The sequence below is a fragment of the Nestor notabilis genome, unplaced genomic scaffold (assembly GCF_000696875.1).
Source record: "Nestor notabilis isolate BGI_N333 unplaced genomic scaffold, ASM69687v1 scaffold24127, whole genome shotgun sequence".
Lineage (NCBI taxonomy): Eukaryota > Metazoa > Chordata > Aves > Psittaciformes > Psittacidae > Nestor > Nestor notabilis.
The window spans coordinates 26,759-37,429 of NW_009938138.1; the positions used below are offsets into that span (position 1 = coordinate 26,759).

At 48.5% G+C, this 10,671-nt stretch overlaps 1 protein-coding gene across 2 annotated transcripts; it reads left to right on the forward strand.

Moving 5' to 3' along the window:
* The first annotated feature begins 1,233 nt into the window (after positions 1-1,233).
* Positions 1,234-8,699, forward strand: IP6K1 (inositol hexakisphosphate kinase 1). Of its 2 annotated transcripts, none has more exons than XM_010019187.1 (5): positions 1,234-1,474; positions 3,769-3,979; positions 4,590-4,771; positions 7,062-7,237; positions 8,100-8,699. In XM_010019187.1, the coding sequence occupies exons 1-5, from the start codon at positions 1,252-1,254 to the stop codon at positions 8,607-8,609; spliced, it is 1,302 nt and encodes a 433-aa protein (XP_010017489.1). In that variant the 5' UTR covers positions 1,234-1,251; the 3' UTR covers positions 8,610-8,699. The 2 variants fall into 2 exon arrangements, with proteins under 2 accessions (XP_010017489.1, XP_010017488.1); XM_010019186.1 differs by having other exon boundaries at positions 1,252-1,474; positions 4,587-4,771.
* The last annotated feature ends 1,972 nt before the right edge of the window (positions 8,700-10,671 follow it).

The following is a 10,671-nucleotide window of genomic DNA, read 5'->3' on the forward strand; positions in this document are numbered from 1 at the left end:
TTGTCCTGTTGCTGGGAGTTTTGGGGTTAGATTGAGTTAAACATGCTGGGAAGTATCGCTGCTACTTTTGAATCTCTTGAACTGTATCTCCTGTATGATTGAATTGAAGGGAGGGAGAGGAGCCTGTCTTCATGCAGAACTTCCAGCCTGGCAGTGCTGTGTAGCTGCAGGGAGACATCCCGTGGCCAGATGAGGAACAGCGTGAACCGCATCCCTTGTCCAGGCCTCCAAGATCCCTCTTAATTACTGCCCTCGCTTGTGGCTATGCCAAGAAACTGGAAATTTGATGAATTCACAGAAACTGTAGTCACCATATGGTTCTTGTACCGAAGACTGGATAACTCATCACTGTGGGAAAATCCCGTTGGTGTTTTCCACAGCAGCCTCAGGAGCAGCTACAATCTAAGCTGGAAAGTCATCAGGAGGGAGTTTGAATGGCTTTACTTTTCCATCATCCCATGGCTGCGTCAGGCACTCTGCAAACATTAAAAGAGCGTCTGTCTTTTCCAAATTTTCTAATCTCATTTGGATTTACTGATCTCTCTTGCCTACCTCTAGTGATCAGGGACCTGTTATGCATGTAGGTGCTGTGAATATCCAGAAATAGTTGTTGTCCTGAAGGGCTTAGAGCAATAAAAGAGAGAATCGTTACTTTGTAGTAATCGTTACTTAGTTTTTCGGATGTTAAAAATGCAGAAGCACAATTTGTGGAATTCAGAGTCTTGAAATCTTTGTTTTGCTTGTGACAGTCTCTGTTACAGGCAGGTGTGAGCTTGGTTTTAATTGTGCTGTAGGTTGTGGTTTGTGCCCCGCTACCATGTTGCCTTACTGATAAGATGAACTAGAGGAAAGAATTAGCTTTTTTCTACAGATGGGAGGGTCAGAATACTCATATCTCCTCTTATCAACACTACTGGAGAAGCTCTAGATGAGACTGCCTCCAAATGAGCATGTGTTTACCTGTAGCATTAAAGTGGTGGTGAAGAGGATGCTGGAACAAGTGTGATGTAAACAGAGAACAGAAGAGGAATAGTTATGGATATGAATAAATACAGTAACCTTTTCTGAGCCAACAGGGAGTGAACACAAGTGGTCCTCTGTTCACAGGAATCTCCATTGCTTTTTCAGGTCACTGTAAGGGAGCAGATTGCCAGGATTTTCCCCCCTCTGTCTGCCTGACCACTTCTGAGCCATCCTCCCAGCCCATGTGGCTCTCCCCATGCTCCAAGAGTGCAACTGGTGCCCAACGCAATGTGTGTTTGTCAAACCATGGAAGTGGGCAAGTATGGCAAGAATGCCACTCGATCTGGAGACCGGGGGGTCCTGCTTGAGCCTTTCATTCACCAGGTGGGTGGCCACAGCAGCATGATGCGCTACGACGACCACACTGTCTGCAAGCCTCTCATTACCAGAGAACAGCGCTTCTATGAATCTCTGCCACCAGAAATGAAGGAGTTCACACCTGAGTACAAAGGTGAGGCCTGTTGTCATTCCAGAATGCAGTTACATGTATCAGGAACCTGCCCTCTCATTTTCCTGCAGCTGCTGATGTCTTGCTGTCTCTTGGTGTCACTTTATTTGTTGGTTTTCATTCTCTTTTCAGGCTAGCAATTTGATAGGAGCACGTGGACAGGAAAAAGTCTTTTTTTATAGGCATGCAGACATCAGCGTGCTTCTCTGTCTAGACTCTGTGCAGCGTGACAGTTATAGTCTGAAACTTGAAGTTATGGGTGTGTAACCAAAGTAATTTTACTATGAAGTTTCTGTCAATTACAGCCTTGACCTTGAGCAAATGAAGTTAGATCATATACTGAGCATTGGCACATTCCAGTCCCGTAACTTAACTGCTTCCTCATCCTATCTCTTTTATGGACACGTATCAGAAAGCTGCTGAAGCAGGAAACATTGCTTTCCCAGGGCTGAGGTGAAGCCTTGTCCTCAGTCACTTTGGTGGAATGGAATTTTCCAGTGTTTCTATCACTGTAGGAGATTGGGAGCTCATCTGTGTCTTTCAGATGGTGGTGCTGGCAGGCAGCGTTGTGGGGGACTCAGTGTTCCTATTGCCTTTGCTGCTTTGTCTCCATGTGGTCCTGGGGCAGACGGTACTTTGCTGGGACCACCACCTGTTCAGGGTCCTACCATATGATCTGGTTGCAGCCTAAGGGTCTCAGCTTGCTTACCTGTGTCTGTGTGCAGGTCATGAATGAAAGCCTCCAACAGATGGGTCCTCTTGTACCCTCAAACCACTCTGGGGCCATATGGTGCTCCAGTGACCCGTTGGAAACCTCAGCTGAAGCCTGTGTAGTGACTAAAATCAATATAATGGCAGGCTTTTCTTGGAAGATGTATTTAAAACTGATGAAGCTGATAGTCCAGATGGAGATCTGTCTTCTTGAAGTCAGATACTTCCTGGTAGCCTGAAGGCACAGGACATGCACCTCCACCCCAGTGTGGGTCTTCATCTGAAAGTCCCATGCAGTTCCCTGATAGTCCCAGAAGTCGATCCTAGTGGTCTCGAGGAGAGGAAGATTGGGGATGATACTTCCTGTCTGAGCCCTCAGATCTTACTGTAAGATTGCCCTTTCATGGTGATGTCTGTATCCAGGCAGCCAGAGCACTTAGAGTGGCATATATGTAGTGACATGCTGGAGTCCCAAACTGCTCTGAAGTTGTGTTGAGCTGCCTGAACCTTGTCAGCATTGTCATGTGCAGATAAGGGAAAAGGAAGGACAGCAACATGATGGCCTGCATCATCTGAGCAGAGCAAGCTTTTGTGATGAATTCTTTGAATCGGTCCATCTAGTGTCTGATACTCTTGGCAGCTTTCAGTGTTTCACAAGCTAGTGAAGGATTTTTGTCATTGCAAGTTAGGAGATGGAGTGGTAGCCTCATTTTCAGGGCTAGGAGCAGTCCTGATGACGAAGATGTCAGCCCTAACTAGAAGTGTGCCAGCTGTCTTGCTCTCTGGCTGGCCAGGTAGATACATTCAGAGTCTGTGCTGCAAAAGATCAATACCTTCCCTTGGACTGTGGTGCTTTCTAGGAGCCTTCAAGAAGGTAAAACTGCACAGGACGCAAATGGTTCTGCTTGCCTGCACCTGGCTGAGGTAGTTTTACTTCCGTATCCTCCTGTTTTTATTGCTAGGAAGCCCTGTGACATTGTGGATCCCTTTTCTGTGAGATGGGCTGACTTGTGATAGGAGAGGCAAGTGTCACCTCAGCCTCAGAGCTCTTCATAGTTTTGATACTGGAGAGCTCCTTTAGCAGAGAAAGATAAAACAAGGACATTGCTCTTCGGCCAGTGATGTCCTTGTCAACAGCAGGAGTGCTTCTAGACAGATACTTGCTCAAATGAACTATATATATATTTTGTATGCTTTGTCCCCCTCAACATCTTGGTAGACTGTGCTTGACTTTCTCCAGTTTGATGACATTTCCTGTAAGACTGAACGGAAGGAAATAATCACACCCCTCAGTCTACCCAGCGGTGCTTTTGTCCTTCATTTCCTGTGGTAGCAGAGCTTCCCCTGCTGCTACCGACTGACTGCTCAGGTAGCAGCTCAGAGCACTTTTGGGGGGATTTCTCCTCTGTGCTGTGCTTAACAACTTTTGGGTTCTTATAGTCTTAAAACCTCCTTTACATTGCTCTGGATTTGCTTTGCTGCTCTGTGAGCTACATTATCCTCTTTTCTATTGAACATTTGGGTGTGAGTGGTTGTGTATTCCTTGCCCAGAGAAACAGAACTGACATGCCACTTCTGTTTGGCAGGTGTGGTATCTGTCTGTTTTGAGGGAGACAGCGACGGTTACATTAACCTGGTGGCCTATCCCTATGTGGAGAATGAGGCTGTGGAGCAGGACGACATGCCAGAGAGGGACCAGCCACGACGCAAGCACTCACGTCGGAGTCTTCACAGATCAAGCAGTGGCACTGAGCACAAGGAGGAGAGGCCTGGCTTGGCCAGTGACAACACTGAAAGGTAAAACTTGGAGGGTCCAGTGACAACGTGATGAGTGGAAAAAACCTCTCTTCCCCTTTCAGCTCTGGTGCTCCTTTTGTTGAGGGTGTTTTTCATTTCCATAGAGTGCCCAGGCTGTCTTGCACTTGCTTGCTGGGCACTCTGGGGCACTGCAGACTGTGTCAGGAGTTCTCCTGGGTTCAGGATGAACTCTTTCATTTGAAATGCTTCTGACAGGATAACCCTGTGGATGGGGAACCAAAGTATGCGGAGCAGGTTCAAGCACTCTTTAGTCCACCTGGTTATTAATCCAGAGGTTTCTTCCAGAGGTACTTTGAACATGGGTCTCTACCTTCACACCTGGCAGAGCTCCCTGAGAAACAAATGTTCCTGTTACTCTATCCATTACAATAAAACGTAGCAGAGATGTTAGACCAGATCCTTGAGCGTGAGTCCACAGGCCAGGGTATTAGTGGAGATTTGCTGTTAAGAAGGTTTGAACTGTGTGAAGCTTGTGGCTGGAGAAGGAATAAGAGATAGTTGTGTTCAAGAGGGAGGATGTGACACTCGCAGGTATCTGGAGAATGTATGGATTCTAACAGGCAAGTTTGTTCTGTCTTTATACCAGCAGCATCCAGGAAACAAAGAGTCCCAGGGCGGACCTGCACATCCATTCAGATGTTCCATTTCAGATGTTGGATGGGAACAGTGGTCTGAGCTCTGAAAAGATTAGCTATAACCCCTGGAGCCTGCGCTGTCATAAGCAGCAGCTGAGCCGCATGCGGTCAGAGTCCAAGGACCGAAAACTCTACAGTATCCTTTGGGAAGCAGAACTAAGTGTGTTGGGTTGCTGCTGCTGCCCTGGCCTTAGATGTTTGTGCCTGAGGCAGCTAGGCCTGCATTTCCTTTGGGTTTCCTATCCTTCACACAACCAAAGGTGTTAAGAGTTTATTTTTACTGTTTCTTTCTGTTTCCCATATGGTGGCACATGTCTGTTGCTCAGAGAAGCCATGTTTCTGACTAGATCCCACATTTTCTTTCTTCTCTGGTCCTTCTCTTTGTTGGCTTGTGTTTTGAACTGTAGTTTTTCATGTTGGCAGCAGATGCAGGTCTGTGCTGTTCAGTAATCTCTTAAGAGGGAACTATGTCCTTGTCACCTTTTTTGAGTCTTCCAGTTGAACTGTGTTCTTCTGGAGACGGTGACCGGAACTGCACACAATACAGAAGGTGCAGTTGAGCCAGAGACTTCCACTGTTGTTTAATGCTATTGTGTCTCTTCCCCCTCATAATTCCTAACACACTCTCTTTTCCAAATATGATTTCATTACCCCAGGATCCCATTCCTGACTGGTAATAATTGTCTCAAAAACACTGCTTTATGCATGAATATTTTTCTCCATATGTTTATCATCTTGCCTGTAAACTTTAGTGGATTTTGCCTGTCCATTTAATGGCCAAGTCAGTCTCATAAGATCCTTGTGGAGTTTTTCACAACTGCCCTCATTTTTTTTGCAGCCTTGAGTAACTAGTACTTGGAGCAGATTTCTCACCTTGCTTCTGTGGCTTGCTTGTGTAACAGAGCAGATCTCCACACAAAGACCCTTCTGGCAACTTTGGCTCTAAGACCAGTCAGGCTAGCTTATAGTTCCCCAGATCACTGAGCTTAGTGCTGTGGTAGCCCCACTGTCTCCTGATATTCATTAAGGCAGAGTTAAATGAGTTACACATCTCTCTATTTTCTGTTTGCCATACAATACCTTCTCTTGGCATTTCAGTTTGAGGATTCTTTGAGCTCAGAAAGAATAGTTCTGACTTGGGAATCCCCATAGCTTTCCCCCAGTAAATAAAGCAGCAAAATACTAATTTTATTTGTCTTTTAGAGGGTCTCTTCATACCCCCTATCCCACCCATCTCCCCTGTAGCTCCATTTGTACTTTGTGTTTAACCTCTTTGGGCAGTCTGGCTGGCTTCCTCATGGTTGAAGTTGGATTTGTTCTGTGCCTTTGCAAGTGAGTCCTCGTGCTTTTGACTTGAACTTGTCATCTTGTGGGTTTTGGGGGGGTTTTTTGGGTGTTGTGGGTTTGTTTTTTTTTGGGGGGGGGGTGGTTTTTTTTTTGTTTGTTTGGTTTTTTTGGTTTGTTTTGTTTCACCTGCTGGAGCTTGATTCTGTTTTCCTCATGTAGGGACAAACTTACTTCTAATAGCTGTATTCTTTACCGTTTTGACTGTGTAGGCTTTCTTTTCCTTTTCTCAAATGGGTGCTTTGAGCCTTCAGCTCTTATTTTTAAATAGCCTGCATCACTTGCAGGGAAGTAATTACCTTTAGCTGTCCCTTTTAATCACAATTCCTTATTCTTACGAAGTTCCTCTTTCAAAATCAAGTATAGCTGATGATAGATTTTTCTGAGTATTGAACTTCCTTGCAGGTTTAATCTGGCTGTGTGCTCTGGTTGCCATTTCAGCATAACATGTTGAACTGTGCCCTGCCAGAGATACTTACGGCAAACCTCAGGGTTGTTTTTCTCCCCTTTGGCACAAGCTGCTGCACTGATTGTCTTGGGTTTGTTCTCAGTGCTGTGCCCTGATTGTGTGTGCTGGTAATTAAAGGCTCCCATTACTGTTCTGTTTCCTGTCTTTGTAGCCTCCTTGGTTCCCCCCCGTGTGTGGGACAGCATTGCTGCTCTGGGCAGGCCAAGACCAACAGTACTGTGCTATTACTTGAGCCTTGACTTTGCAGTCTGTGGGATTGTATTGTTTATCCATATGGTGAAATTGCTAATTTCAGTAGACTTCAAGCTTTCCCTTAATGTATCAGCAGTTCTTACTGCCATACCGCATCTTTCCTGGCACTAGTGTTCTGCTAGTTGGTTCCTTCTGCTGAGTTTCCAGTACCCTGCATGAGATTTCCTTGCTTTACTCTTGGCCATTCCACTTTCCAGGTGGATTTCTTCCACCAGCTGTCAAAGCCTGGGAACCACTGTTTGGGTTTTGTCCTTTTCTTCACCTACCAGTTTGTTCTGTCTGTTTGCTGCCTGTCTTTGTCTGTGGTGGCCCCAGGGAGCGGTGTCTCTGGCAAGTGAGTTCTCCTTGACGCATCTCCCAGAGTTCCTTTTGTTGGAGAATGTGGTGCATCACTTCAAGCTTCCCTGTGTACTTGATCTGAAGATGGGGACCAGACAGCATGGAGATGATGCATCTGAGGAGAAGGCTGCTCGGCAGATGAAGAAGTGTGAACAGAGCACTTCTGCCACCTTGGGTGTGCGTGTATGTGGGATGCAGGTAGGGATCCCCAAGGCTGCAGATGCTGTGTGTTCCTTTTTGCAGCCCCATGAGACCTTCCAGTGAAGTGTTTTCTGCTGTGCACTGGGTTAGTCTCCCACTTCAGGTAAGTACACCAGTGTTCATGCGAGCTGCTTTTTGTCTTTGTTTTTAAGCCTAAAACAAAGGAACCTACTTCTCCTGAGATGGGCTGGTTTAGCCAAAACTATTTTGTTCACAGACAACTAAGGTGTTTTCTAGTAAAATTATTTTTGTGGTGTATTGTTCAGCTAGAATTATGGTGCCTGGGGAGGGATGTGTCCCTCCATCCCAGCAGCTGCTGCCATTTGCTTCTGTAATGAAGTGAGAGTTAAAAAGTTGCCCTCCTCTTGTGGCTGGGCCCTGCACACAAGGATTTGAGGCTGGTGCTGTTGTGCAATTGTTGCTTTTCTCCCCACCTGCAGAAGGATCTCGCAATCCAGATCTCTGGCCACAGACTCTGAAGTAATCAGGGGCCCTCATTAATCATGTGCCACATAATAACAGCAGTACATATTGGCAGCTCCAAGTTGCTGTTTGCTTTCTAAGCCTTTGGGGTCTGTTGTGCCATGCCTCTTGGGGACACTCAGACCGATTCTCGTCAGTCTGATGGTGTCCTGGAAGAGACGATCAGTGTTTGGACATTGTGGCTGTGCCTGTGGGATGCACCCTTAAGCTGCTGTGGAATTCAGGGAACAGGCAGAGCTGTTTCCTGCTCGCCCTTGGGCTTGGTGGGGATAGAATGAGTTCCCTCTGCCCTGTCAGTGCAGGACAGCTCACGGCTTTCTGGCTGTGATCTTAACCTGTTGCTCCCTTTTGATGAGCATTTCTTTTGGTGTTCCAGGTCTATCAGCTGGACACAGGGCATTACTTATGCAGGAATAAGTACTATGGACGCGGTCTTTCCATCGAGGGCTTCCGCAATGCCCTCTACCAGTATCTCCACAATGGCATTGAGCTGCGCAAGGACCTCTTTGAGCCTATCCTTGCCAAACTGCGAAGCCTGAAGGCGGTTTTGGAAAGACAGGCCTCCTACCGCTTCTACTCCAGCTCCCTCCTCATCATTTACGATGGGAAGGACAGCAGGGCAGGAATGTTTGTGGAGCGCCGGCCGGAGATGCGCCTGAAGCGGACGGACAGCTCTGTCCCAGAGAGCCTACAGGATGGCGGCAGCACAGAGCCCAGCTCCTCGGCCCAGCCCAAGGTGGACGTGCGTATGATTGACTTTGCACATAGCACGTTCAAAGGCTTTCGCGATGACCCCACTGTGCATGATGGACCCGACATGGGTTACATGTTCGGGCTGGAAAGCCTCATCAACATCATGGAACAGATGCGTGAGGAAAACCAGTAGCCCTGGGCTGTGGCCTCTTATTCTTGTCATGGTGGCAGGAGCAGACAAGACCACCTACTACCACAGGAAAAAAGCAGACAACTTTGGTTTTAAACAATTGTATTGCTCCATTGTTTTTAAATGTACTTGGATAGAAGACCTGAGGGGAGGCAGGATGGAAGAGCTCCTCATGCCGACCAGATGGTTCTGACCACACTAGCTCTGCCTTCTGGAGGAGGCTCTGTAGATGGCTGTTGGGTGTCCTGGTTCTTTGCTCTTTGTGTGTGTGGTCTAGAGGGAGGACCTGGACATAGGGAAGAGAAAGCAGGAGAGCCCGGGCTCACCGAGGGGCTGGAGCTGTGGCATGAGGAGCCTCCTACCTCAGGAGCCACCGGGAACACCTTCCCTTTGAAATTCTCCTGAGTTTATTTGGAAGCTGGCAGCGTCTGTGGGGCTGATGGTGAGCAGCACAGGTGCTGGTCCATGGATTTGGTGTTGCAAGGTCTGTCCTGGGTTTTGCTGAGGGGGCTTTGCTTTTGATGCTGCCTTTTTCTGCTGTTTGGGCACTGTGAATAACCAACCCAAACATGGAAATAAAATGACCAAATGCAACCCCTGGCAGAGCTGTGGCCAAGAGGGGAATGCTGCATGCCTGGAGTTGTGCTCAAGCCTGGGGCAGGCATGGGACTCGGTGAGAGTAACTCTGCCCTGGACCACTGATCAAGCAGGAACTCGGCTCATGGGCTAGCAATAGTATCTGTAGCAGTTAATGTGACCCCAGCTATGCAGCGGGGCATTTCGGACCATTTCAACCCTTCCTGTCCTGTAACATTGGTCCTATATGTGTGTGTGTGTCCCTCCAGCCCCCGGCTGCCCTCTTCCCCTTCACCCCTTCTGCATGGGATGATGTAAGGGGAGGCCGACGGTTAACTCTGACCCCCTTCCTCCTCCCTAAGGGGCTCAAGGGGGCAGGTGAGGGGGCACCTGGCTGAGCAGTGAGTGCCATGCCCTGACTGTTCAGCTTTGCTTTACAGAGTCAGTCAGTCCCAAAATAAACCACCAGGCTGTAGATGAAGCAGCCACCTGGGATGTGCTCTGCTGCCAAGGTTCCTTCCCTAAGCCTGTGTGTTACCCACTGCCTCCCTTGATGAGGGCATTAATGTTTGATACTGTGGCCTGGTGGTGCCGAACCATACCCTGCTCTCCATCACCTCCCACTCCATGTTTCTGTGCTGGGACCCCTGAGCCTCCCTTCCCAGTGTCATTGCCTTGTTCCACGGTGTTTGTTCCCATTACCCTGGCTGCCGGAGAGGTGGCCTGAGTACTGGCAAGATTGGTCTGGTTTTGTTTCTGGTTTTGTTTTTACACTTCAGGAAAGCTTTAGGGAATACTCGCATGTCGCATGTGTGCTGACTCAGTGTGTGCACAGTCTGCTTGGAAAGTGTCGGTGCTTGGCTAGCGGCAGCAGGCACAGGTCCACGGCACTGTGTGGGGAAGGGGGCAAGGGAAGTGTCAGCTTTGTCCTGAACTGTACCCTTGCCTATATCCTAAGCCACCACTCCCCTCTGGCTCTCTAGCTGAGGCCCTTTATTCACACCACACTGCCCTGTGCTGGGTTATTTTGTTGCTTCTGCAAATCACTGCGGTGCCAGGCAGGGCCCATGCAGATTTTGGGGAGCGGGGGTGGCTGGACAGTGTGAGGAGGGCTGTAGTCGTGGGTGCCTTGGGTACCTCCCAGCAGCCATGTTGCCCAGTGCAGCCCACCCTGTGCATGTCCTTGTCCGTGGTGGGCTGTGCTTGGGCAGGTGCAGGGCCCTTCTTGGGGAGCACCTCGGCCTCCCCCCCAGGTTCCTCATCCTTGCTCGGGCAGGGGCCCTGCCTTGCACCTTTCTCCTTCCCTTCGGACCACGGCAGGGGGACTGCACAGCTTGTACATAGCCTCGACCCTGTTTGTTTTTACATGAATAATCACCCTGTTTGTGCTTCACAGAGAACCAAAAAACATTAAAGGATCTGGTTTTGTCCGTGGTGTGACGTGCCTGCCTGTTCCTGGGGGCGGGGCTGGGGGTGCGACTGTGCCCTT

Excerpts from the sequence above, each read along its gene's own strand:
- IP6K1 (XM_010019186.1), top strand. The coding sequence starts at position 1,252 with ATGTGTGTTTGTCAAACCATGGAAGTGGGCAAGTATGGCAAGAATGCC. Across the intron at positions 1,475-3,768 it reads GTTCACACCTGAGTACAAAG|GTGTGGTATCTGTCTGTTTT; the intron begins GTGAGGCCTGTT and ends TCTGTTTGGCAG. Across the intron at positions 4,772-7,061 it reads CAAGGACCGAAAACTCTACA|AGTTCCTTTTGTTGGAGAAT; the intron begins GTATCCTTTGGG and ends CGCATCTCCCAG.